We start from the raw sequence: 11,929 nt of genomic DNA on the forward strand, positions 1-11,929 counted from the left end.
ACTGCTCCAGAGACCAATGGCAGTGAGCTGTACACCACTCCAGCCGAAACTTGGCATTGAGCATGGTGATTTTAGGCTTGTGTGCACGGCTGCTTGTCCATGGAACCCCATTTCATGAAGCTCCCAACGAACAGTTCTTGTGCTGACGTTGCTCCCAGAGGCAGTTTGACACTTGGTAGTCAGTGTTAAAACAGAGGACAGACGATTTTTATGCGCTTCAGTGGTTGGGTAGGCCGTTTGGAGTCTGACTGGATAAAAAAATATATATATACATACATACATGATCCCCACCTACTTTTAAAACCTAACTTGTGCCCGTGCCCATCAGCAACAGGTGTGGCTGAAATAACCAAATCCACTAATTTGAAGGGGTGTCCACATACTTTTGTATAGGGTACCATGTAATCTTAACTTAAACATACATATGATAACCATACAACTCATCATGATGGAACAAAGGCCAGTTTCATTTTGTGCATAGGGTATTTTTAATACAAATACTGTCATATGAATTCAGAATTGACTTTGTTAGAATGTAACACAAAAATGTATCTATAGAAAACATGTGCGACTATGTGATTGGGAGACGTTATTCACTGTCCAAATCGCCTTCATGAAATACAACATTCAACCACAAGATTGTCAACCATATGGAAGGTTCAGACGCATTTTTATTTTAGACATGTCAGTATATTCCTATAAAAAGGGGCAGTATGTTCCATAGGTTAAAAGTATCTATGCCATGATGAAATATCATGGGACTATAGTTTTCATAATTCATATGAGCAAATATTTCTACTACACACACCCTCAGATTATACAGACAAATACAAATCACATGGCTATAGGGACCTCGGCCTCAGCAATGCCACAGTTCAGAACTTGAGAATCATTTTCTCTACACATCTGGGAATCAACTAGACTGATCCCAGATATGTTTGGGCGCTGCACAGCCAACTCCTATGTTAATCGTTGAAAGCACAAGCAGACCTGGGACCAGCGTAGGCATCTACAGTAGAGAGGTATGATATAGCAGTTGAACCATGGACCTTTTGGTAGCATACCAAATACAAAGTGGAACAACAATGCAACTGACCAAGATAAAAATGGGGAAAAGGTCAACGGCAGAGTTTTATTGGAAATAATCTGTAAATATGGTCTAAAAAAGCTCAATGACTTCTATGGAGTACTGGCTGATGTCCTTCGACGGCTTCATTTTGTGGAGCTCTTGAAGGCTGCCCTCGATCTTCCCCAGTTCAGAGAATAGTTTCACCTGGAATGGGTAGACAGGGATAGATGTTAAATCAACCCGTACAACAAAGAACCATATACATACAGTATGTGCGTCAGCGAGATGAAGGAGATGCACAAAGTAAATAGCAGTAGTGTGCCAATTTACACAACAAATAAGAGTGTTGAAGCGTGTGGCTAAACTCCTCCGCTGGGATGGTTGAGTAGCGGGCACGGTTTAGCAGAGTGGAGCGAACCAGTGCACATCCGCAGACACCTTGTGTGACTGTGTGAGAGCAAAGTCGTGCATCGTGTTCATCCTAATATTGTTGATGCTGCTCGTGACAGAAATCGGCTAGCATTTATAATGGCAACACCACTTGCTTTTCCTGTTTGAACCACTGAAGAGGTAAACATTCCTCCCTGGGTGCCTCAAATGGGTTTCATTATCACAGCAATAAAAACAAATGACACTAGTTGTTATCAAGGGAACCATTATGACAAAAATGCTCAACTATCATTTGCAGTGAGGACCAAAGAGAAAGCACATACCTGGGACTTGACAAAGCTTTGGAGATTTGACAGCAATCCTTTGGCATCAGGAGCCATGACCAAGACTGTGAAATGAGCATCCAACAACAGGCACACCCAGTCAATGATCTAGAAAAGAAAAAGGAAATTCAGAACACACACATTAAGTTAATGCTATGCAATATAATTAATGCATTCATCTTTTGTATAACTTTAATGCTTCCATGTACCAACCTGCGTCATTGTGGGCGATCTCAAAACTGGCGTTTGTGTGTAGACGTCTTGGGAATATTTCAAATAGATGAACTGGAGGTACTGAAGAAAGAGCTAGGAGAGGAAAGGAAATAGAAGGATGCAACCAGTCTTTCAACATATCCTCATAGCTAACTGCAGTTTATAAATTGGAAGTCAATAGATAAAAACCCACCATGGTATATTGCAGGATTACAGTCAATTCCAATTCAATTCAGGAAGTTAACAAAATGTTATTGTTCTTCAATGAGGAAGAATGGAATTTACTTCCTGAATCGACTTGAATGAAATAGAATTGATCCCAACTATGGCATATTGTCAAGGAGATGAGAGACAGGTAGCTACTCACAATAACCTGCGGAGCATTGAGGTCCTTCAGGTGGGGGACGAGAAGGTTGTCACTGTACGGCGTCTGCAGGACCTCATTACTATGGCAGCACAGTTAAGTTATAACACCTCTACACATGTCTAAGAGTCATTTCTATGGACTGATATTAGCGCACAGTAAACATTATGGTGCATCGCAGCAGACTGTTGACAATGAAATGTGTCATTGTATCTATCCCTATTAATGAACAATTGAACGAATCAACCAATTCAACAAACCTATAGTGAGAGGATACAGTAACACAGCCCTGTATTGGTTCAATCCATCTGACTATTGATGATTCTATCAAATACACTGTTTAATCAACAATGACATTATCAGATATTACTGTAGTCTCGCAATGGAACAGTGTTTAGGGTATTGGTTGTCCAGACTACACACAAGGATACAGTAGCACAGCCTTGTGTAGACCCACGGGGCAGACCTCCAGCTGCAGTGTGGGGTTCTTCTTATCCTGGTGCTGGGGAGGTTTAGGTTGGTGGTGGGGGTCACAGCTGTCCTCAAACAGAGGGGGGCTGAAGCCGTTCTGTTGGCCCCCCCGGGCCCCCGCCGCCACCAGGCCCTCCATGAAGGACACGCTGTCCGGCTCCAGGCTCACCATCTCCACATCGCCGTCTGGCACACTTGGAGGAGGGAGAGCGACACACAGCCGTTACAACAACGATCCTGATTTCAGGCTATTTATATGAATTGACAAACTATGTATTTGCTGTAACAACACTTGGAAGCATTGGAAATTGTTCAAACAAAACAAGTTCTAGAAATAAAGAACTTCAAAATAAACCATTTAAAAAGCAATTCACAGCCACAAAGAGAGCGCTTGGTTTACAATGTGGTGGAAAGAATATGCATTGTACACAATGAGTAGAAACTTCAACCATCAAAACAATTAGGCCAACAAATACATAATCAAGCTCCAGCACTGGCAGGAAACACTATCCTGAACTTCACCAGAATTAATCTTATCCACAACGTATAGGTCGTTACAAAAGACGCCCCATACACCATCGAGTTAGACTGACCCGATGAAGGTTTTGAGGCAGGCACACGTGACCCCCTCAGGGATGTCTGGGAAGAGCTGCAGGCAGAGCTGACACAGGAAGTAGTCCTTGTGCTCCAGAGCCAGCAGCAGGAGGTCAGGACACATGCTGCAGAAAGACATAGAACAGGTCAGAACCAAACCAAGGGTCTCAACAACAGTCTGTGTGAAAATACTATAACAAAAAGCTTCCTTTCCCAGTCTCCTTTCCTTCATTGCTACTGATAGGCAAAGAAATAGGATAGGTACCCACCCAACATGTCTTCACCTATGATGTCTGGCAGTGTTCGAGACCAATTCAAGACCAAGACCGGAGAAAAGAGTGTCAAAGTCAAGACCAAAACCGGATGAGGTTGGGGGGGCGAGACTTAGTCAAGACCGGGAGGGTGACAAGCGGTCCGAGAGTCAAGACTGAGCCCCGAAAAAGTCCAATTCAAGACCATGATTATAATTTTGTCATAAGGCCACCATAATAATGAGTTCAACATATCCAGCATTTCAGAACAACATATGGATTCTTTAGACTTTCAGAATAGTGAAAAAAATGCAACCTGAGAGAAAATAGAGACACGACAAATTATTACTAAACCGAAGTCAGTGGAGAACAATGAGGGCCTTCTACAACTTCAGATAATTTATTAAATAATTATAACAATAATTATAAATGACATTGTTTTTTTCAATTATGTTCTGATTGAATCTCTTCAGATTTAGTTGGTCAGGAAAGGTGAACACTGAAGAGAAAAAAAGATGCAATCAAGATTTTTTTTGGTGGTCTGTTGGGAGATAAATCTAGATAGCCAAGACAGCCATTGGCTAGGCCATCATAAGCTAGATAGAAGGAATTTGCCATTCAACTGTATTAGGGTAACATTTTGGAGTGACAGTTTAATCAACCAATCAAATTGACTTGTAATAGGTGGGACCATTTATGCTAAAAAAAAAAAAACACATGGTAACTACTGCCTTCTCAAAGGCCAACAGGTCACTCACTACACAATAGGGAGCAGTAGTTTCCCCACGGTCTAGCAGCCATCTTTTGTTGCAGACCAGTTTGCAGAGGCTGTTAGCTTCTCACTTTTCAAGAATAACTTTCAACAAGAAGTTAAGTTTCAAATGATCATCTGGTGAGTGGAAATGTGTTTTTTTTATTGCACCACGCTTGCTGTTAGCAATCTCTTTCAAAATAAGGTGTGAAATATTGTTGTATTTAAACTTTTGGACACTGGTTACTTTGTGTGCTTAAACATGAAATGTTTTACGCAATGGGAAGTAATAGTTGTACATGAGCGTAAATGTTGTGATTTTCATTTTCTCATGATTGGGACCTACTGGCTTATTCTGTCCAAGTTTATAGGCGGCCTATCCTTTAACATTATGCTGTCTTTCCATCGGCCCTATGCAGTGGTGTAGTGGTGCCTGGTAGTGGGTATACTCACATTTTGCTAAAGAAAAAACCCAAGGGGCCTGCCCAGCGAAGGAAAAATCCTGTTTTCTACATTTTAAAAAAATGAGTTTTCCTATATATTTTTCAGATGAGAACCAAATTAAAAATAAATGTAAAATATTTTTGTATTTCTCCCAGACCTCCAAAATGGTCTCCTGAACATCACATTTTTGTTTTTCTATTATGATATGTTATAAAATGACCATTTTGGAGGTCTGGGAGAAATACAAAAAAAAAAAAAAATATATATATATATATATATCATCATTAGTCATTTAGGTCAACATTGGATCATTCAGAGATCCTCACTGAACTTCTGGAGAGAGTTTGCTGCACTGAAAGTAAAGGGGCTGAATAATTTTGCACGCCCAATTTTTCAGTTTTTGATTTGTTAAAAAAAGTTTGAAATATCCAATAAATGTCGTTCCACTTCATGATTGTGTCCCACTTGTTATTGATTCTTCACAGAAAAATACAGTTTTATATCTTTATGTTTGAAGCCTGAAATATGGCAAAAGGTTGCAGAGTTCAAGGGGGCCGAATACTTTCGCAAGGCACTGTATATACACACACAGTTGAAGTCGGAAGTTTACATACACCTTAGCCAAATCGATTTAAATTCAGTTTCACAATTCCTGACATTTAATCCTAGTAAACATTCACTGTCTTAGGTCAGTTAGGATCACCATATTATTTTAAGAATGTGAAATGTCAGAATAAAAGTAGAGCGAATGATTAATTTTGGCTTTAATTTCTTTCATCACATTCCCAGTGGGTCCGAAGTTTACATGCACTCAATTAGTATTTGGTAGCATTGCCACACCATGATGCTGCCACCCCCGTGCATCATGGTTGGGATGGTGATCTTCGGCTTGCAAGCCTCCACCCTTTTCCTCAAAACATAACATTTACATTACATGTAAGTCATTTAGCAGACGCTCTTATCCAGAGCGACTTACAAATTGGTGCATTCACCTTATGACATCCAGTGGAACAGCCACTTTACAATAGTGCATCTAAATCTTTTAGGGGGGGGGGTGAGAAGGATTACTTATCCTATCCTAGGTATTCCTTAAAGAGGTGGGGTTTCAGGTGTCTCCGGAAACGATGGTCATTATGGCCAAACAGTTCTATTTTTGTTTCATCAGACCAGAGGACATTTGTCCTCTGAAAAGTATGATATTTGTCCCCAAGTACAGTTGAAAACCGTAGTCTGGCTTTTTTATGGCGGTTTTGGAGCAGTGGCTTCTTTCTTGCTGAGCGGCCTTTCAGGTTATGGTGATATAGGTCTTGTTTTACTGTGGATAGAGATACTTTTGTACCCGTTTCCACCAGCATCTTCACAAGGTCCTTTGCTGTTGTTCTGGGATGGATTTGCACTTTTCTTACCAAAGTACGTTCATCTCTAGGAGACAGAACGCGTCTCCTTCCTGAGCGGTATGACGGCTGCGTGGTCCCATGGTGTTTATACTTGCATACTATTGTTTGAACAGATGAACATGGTACCTTCAGGCGTTTGGAAATTCCTCCCAAGGATGAACCAGACTTGTGGAAGTCTACAATTTTTTTTCTGAGGTCTTGGCTGATTTCTTTTGATTTTCCCATGATACCAAGCAAAGAGGCACTGAGTTTGAAGGTAGGCCTTGAAATACATCCACAGGTACACCTCCAATTGACTCAAATTATGTCAATTAGCCTATCAGAAGCTTCTAAAGCCATGACACAAATTTCTGGAATTTTCCAAGCTGTTTGAAGGCACAGTCAACTTAGTGTATGTAAACTTCTGACCCACTGGAATTGTAATACAGATTATTATTTCACTTATAATTCAACATCTGTAAACAATTGTTGGAAAAATTACTTGTGTCCTGTACAGATTAGATGTCCTAACTGACTTGCCAAAACTATAGTTTGTTAACAAGAAATATGTGGAGTGGTGACTCCAACCTAAGTGTTTGTAAACTTTCGACTTCAACTGTATTTATTTATATTTGTGGGGGGTACTGAGGAGTACATCTTTATATATATGATTTCTCTATTGTACTACATAATTGATACGTCATAATTAGATCCACTACACTACTTTGCATCAGTGGGGATTAAGGGAGTGTACGCAACACCTACTACACCACTGTACTTTTTGGAAAAGGGCCACTCTCCTACATGTGCTGGTATTATGGTTGTTGTCCTTTCAGCATCATTAACCTGTCACGCCCATCATTCTGATAACCTCCCTGTCCAAAGGACAAATACTCCCGTGCCATAGGAGGTCCAGTCAACCCAATGCCACCCTCACCTGTGGCAAAGGCACTGTGTTTGCACCAGCCGTGCCAAGGCCACAGGAGCGTAGAAGGCCGTCTCGACCTGGCTTCGGGCCACCAAGTGGCAGGCCAGCCGGCCCACCGAGAGCTGCAGGTCCTGGGCATCGCCTCTGGAGACCAGGGCCTCCACCTCCTTCCGGACCTCCTCCACTGGACCAGTCTGGAAGGGTTGGAGATGGACCACAGTCAACACATGACTTAACATTTCCTCGAGGACAATTATATTTTATATAAATATACTATGAAAGGGACTGGTCATTTGTGGGTCACTCACAATGTACAACATCAAAACCTGCTTGAGACTAAAACAGAAGAGCAAAATGAACTGTTGATCTAAAATACCTTGATAAGCTCCAGTACTTGGTCCACTGTGAGGGCAGGCGCTGATTGGCTCTTCCGTCTCAGCTTCTGTACAAGGGAGGACCAATCAGAACAGGTGAAATTAACATGAATCCATTCTAGTGGTAAAGTATTAGGGTTAGGGTCAATCAATTCTGGAAGTCAGGTTAACTTACACTCTTCCTGGTATCCACTATTTTGGTGGGCCCCTGTGGCTGATCCCCATGGAGTAGGGTGTTCCAAGAGGGGATAGCCACTGACGATTTGGACACTAAAAAAAACGCAAATGAAATAAAATCCCAGTCACTAAACTGTTATTATAAACTAACATTTCAAGCGATGCAATTCAGATAATTTCAACAGTAATTGACAGATTAAGTACATTAGATAGGTGACACTAGGGAGTGTATTAAAAGCAGTGGACTATATAGGGAATAGGGTGCCATTTTAGATTCAACCAGACACTGTCAAGGACGACTAACGCCACTCTGGTGACTGTTTTACTGAGAAGATGCCGTGTGACCTGCAATCCCAGGGTGTCGTAGTTTCCCCAGGGCTGAGGCCAGGGAGGACTTCTGACACTCGTAGGGAATGACGGAGAGGGCCTTGCCATGAGGGACAAACAGCTTCCCTAAATAACACCAGACCTGAGGGGAAACGAAGGAATGATCATTGATATAAATAGGAGTGAAGCGGGTCTTATTTAGTGCAAGATACAAGTATTGAGTTGAGGCAAAAATTCACAATTCTGAGTATTCCTACCTGTCCACGGATTCTTCCCACCATCTCCTTGCCAGCCTGAAGAGTCTGGAAATTAGTATTCCAGATGCAGAGGAAATCTGAAATAAAAAAATAAATAAGAAGGATTGGATGGATGTCAGCAATATGGTGAAAGCTCCCAAGCATACAAGGGGAAGATATCACCACATTGTTTACATGAATCAAATCTGAACTTCGAAAAGTGTTGATGTTGGATTGCGTGAATGTTTGTGAGAATCAAAATTCACTCAAATTCATGAAGTAAACTACAATTCCAATTTCCCACATGAGGAAAATCGACATTTGAGTTTCGCTCCTGAATTGACATGGCATTGATCCCAACCCTGATATTTACCTTTGCCAGTCCTGGCGGAAGGATGGGGCATCCCCACCACAGCCACATGAGCTTCGTCCAGGGCCACAGCCGAGGCAGCGCCCAGCTCCCCCTCCCCAACGGGCAGCCGCAGGCGCAGGCTACGAGGCAGGGCCTGCACCCCTTCCAGCCCCACAGGCCCCTGCACTGCCACCACACTCTGGTACACACAGCCGTTAGGGTCTGGAGAAAAGAGAGTGAGATAGAAGACAGAGACGCAAGTCAGGTCAATCATAGCCTTATGACACCATCACATAATTGAGAGAGCAAGTTTCTCAGGAAAACCATAAGTGCTATCATGAGACTGGAGCTAAGATGATCAACAACCGTTTTTCATTGTTTGTGAAGTGCTTAATTGATATCGAATGCACTACCATTTCAACAGTATTTTGGTTATCTGGGACACACACACACACCATTAAAGCTGAAATGTAACTTTTTGGGCAACATGACCAAATTCACACAGAAATGTGAGTTATAGATCTGTCACTCATTGAAAAAAAGTCTAAGAAGTACATATGTTCTATGTGTGATATTTCTATGCTCTCTGTTCTTAAGGTTCGTTTTCGCGTCTTTTACTTTCGGTTTTGTACACCAGCTTCAAACAGCTGAAAATACATTATTTGTGGTTATTTAAAAGACATTTCACAGCATTTGAAATGGTACATTGATTCTCTACACGATACATTGTTTGTTTTGTCACAAACTGAAAATAACTATTAGAATTTTAACAACCAGGAAATGCCAGAACAATTTAATATAATAATATAATAATATATGCCATTTAGCAGACGCTTTTATCCAAAGCGACTTACAGTCATGTGTGCATACATTCTACGTATGGGTGGTCCCGGGGATCGAACCCACTACCCTGGCGTTACAAGCGCCATGCTCTACCAACTGAGCTACAGAAGGACCACTGCATCTTAAAAGCTGAATTAACATCACTACATTAACATTTATAACATACTACTTCGGCAGGGAAGTGACTGCCGTACTCACACAGGTAGAGCAGGTTGATGTGTTTGTCCCGGAGAGAGGCAGAGAAACTCAATGGGGAAGCTCCAGAGTCTTCGCTCTCCAGCCTATACTTCTGTAGGGTGTTGGGGTTGAGCCTCTGCACATACAGGAAGTGCTCCCCTCTCTGTGACGGACAACAGGGAAGCCATGTTAAGCACGACAGTGTGGCACCGAATTCATACTTGCACAAAATATAGCATGTTGTAAATGGCACCAGGTTTATGCCTGCTCATTGGCAGGTCATTGAGCACACGGCTATTCAGTGTACTGGTGTAGCGCAAGGAAAGGATATTCTACCTGCTCTGTCGTGAAAAGGACAAAGTGTTGTTTCTCAGCCATGATGTTGGTGCTCCACCTATGAGGTAACATGAAGACATTTGTCAACTGTGTGCTTCTCACACAAACTATTGTTACCCAAACGAGCCAAGTACTGACAGCATTATCATTGCCTCTGACTCACTGTAAATTAACATAGTTGCAAGTTTTTTTTAGACTACATTTTTTAATATCCATGGCTCTGTAAGAGAATAAGCAAACCGGCCTCTATAGTGATGGGACTAAAGCCAACCAACCCGAAGGTTATGGATCGCTAATCCAGACTAGTGTCCATTGTCTGACCTTATGTCCTCCTCCTCCTCTGACAGGATGTCCTCTATGGGCTGCTGGGGGACAGAGAGGAGGGAGTCCAGGAGTCTGACTGCCCCTCTCTGAAACAGCACCACAGGCTCTCCCCCTGGGGCAGAGTGGACCCTCCATACATCAGCAGATACCTAAGAGACACGCAGACACGGAAGTAGTTAAAGACCAATAACTGTGAGACATCGCAAAATGACTGCAAAGTCAGAGGGAAGCCTGAGATATATGTACATGGCATATTTTTGTTCGATTATGGTACAATGACTTCGCTGGCACAGGTCATGTTCATTTGCAGAGTATGTCACCATGATTGACAAAGTCAAAGCAGATGAGATTGAAATTGTATGTGTGTGAGGGAGCAAGAGAGAGCTCATTCTTACAGTTGCTTTAAATGCTTTGTCTAAATTGAGGTCCTCTTCTTTCCAAACTCTGATGACCTAGTGAGTAAACATTTATTGACCATGAACAACATGAAGACAAAAACTTTATTTTAAGAATCAAGTTCAACTGTCAAATCCAGATGTTTTAAATGGGTTTAGTTTATATGTTTGTGGGACTTGTCCACAAGTGTTACCTTGTTGTCAGAGACCACTACATATTCCTTGGTCTGAAAGTTGAACACTGCAGGACAAGTCAACAACTGTCCCTGTTTCACCGTCCAGCTACCCAGAGGCTTCTGGTCTGAAACCTGTCAACACAGCACCTCATACGTAAACACCACATGCATTTTTTCAACAGAAACACAACCTTGGTCATTATAAAAAAGGTACGTTAAGTTCATATTCAAGTAGAAGACGAGTGTGACTACCTTTTTGACAGTGGCACCAACGTCAGCTAACCAAACAAACCCACGCCAAGCAGCTATCTAGTAGTAACGTTTACTGTTCTCATTGAAACAGTACGTGTGCACGTCGATTGATTCAAGTAACCCTTATGAATACGCAGACTTGTAGCTAGATCGTTGTTGAACACCATTGCAATACTGGTAAGAGTGAGCGATTTCTATTTTTATATGTAGCTATATTTTGAAACACGTCGGATCCCCTACTGCAATGTCAATGGACACGAGTGTACCATCATCCCATCGGCTGAGCTGGTTCAACATTCCAGCCACTTGTTTTGGTCAACATTACCTTGTATAAAGTGACAGCTCTCGTAGAATCGGTGACGACGGCATGGTCACTGTCTCCATCCAGTTCAATTCCCTGAATTGCCGAATCTGAAGCTCTTGGCGTTTGTACAAGTCCGCACAACGTGAATCCCTCAAACAGCGTGGCCATGCTGGATGAAGAAAATAGGAAGTGCAAACCTCGCGAGACTTACGCACGGCTACCATAGAGTATTCAGTGTCTGGTGTAAAGATGAACAACTTCGGTAAGATCAGACAGCGCCCCCCTGTGACTAGTTTATGGTATTTCATATTGAGTTGTGGTAATGTTGTGTGACGCCTGTAGCGGTCTGTGCCCCTGTGATTATATACAATATACACTATTTATACAAAGGATGTGGACACCCCTTCAAATGAGTGGATTCAGCTATTTCAGCCACATGTATAAAATCGAGCACACAGCCATGCAATCTCCATAGGAAACAT

At 42.0% G+C, this 11,929-nt stretch overlaps 1 protein-coding gene across 1 annotated transcript; it reads right to left on the minus strand.

Annotated features, from left to right (window-relative positions):
* Positions 1–653: 653 nt before the first annotated feature.
* Positions 654–11,669, minus strand: LOC118389189 (nucleolar protein 11-like). Its single transcript, XM_035779007.2, has 18 exons — positions 11,469–11,669; positions 10,910–11,023; positions 10,716–10,772; positions 10,318–10,469; positions 9,997–10,054; positions 9,682–9,823; positions 8,662–8,862; positions 8,310–8,386; positions 8,071–8,194; positions 7,724–7,818; positions 7,551–7,616; positions 7,184–7,368; positions 3,424–3,549; positions 2,791–3,024; positions 2,363–2,441; positions 1,996–2,088; positions 1,783–1,890; positions 654–1,273 (listed from the first exon to the last, which is right to left on the minus strand). The coding sequence occupies exons 1-18, from the start codon at positions 11,613–11,615 to the stop codon at positions 1,160–1,162; spliced, it is 2,172 nt and encodes a 723-aa protein (XP_035634900.1). The 5' UTR covers positions 11,616–11,669; the 3' UTR covers positions 654–1,159.
* Between the last annotated feature and the right edge of the window lie 260 nt (positions 11,670–11,929).

This window comes from Oncorhynchus keta, chromosome 10 (genome assembly GCF_023373465.1).
Source record: "Oncorhynchus keta strain PuntledgeMale-10-30-2019 chromosome 10, Oket_V2, whole genome shotgun sequence".
Lineage (NCBI taxonomy): Eukaryota > Metazoa > Chordata > Actinopteri > Salmoniformes > Salmonidae > Oncorhynchus > Oncorhynchus keta.

Bases quoted from the DNA above. Each gene is read 5' to 3' on its own strand.
- LOC118389189 (XM_035779007.2), bottom strand. From the start codon at position 11,615: ATGGCCACGCTGTTTGAGGGATTCACGTTGTGCGGACTTGTACAAACG. The intron at 8,195-8,309 runs GTAGGAATACTC...GTTTCCCCTCAG, and splicing joins TGGGAAGAATCCGTGGACAG to GTCTGGTGTTATTTAGGGAA. The intron at 1,274-1,782 runs GTATGTGCTTTC...TACCCATTCCAG, and splicing joins AAAGCTTTGTCAAGTCCCAG to GTGAAACTATTCTCTGAACT.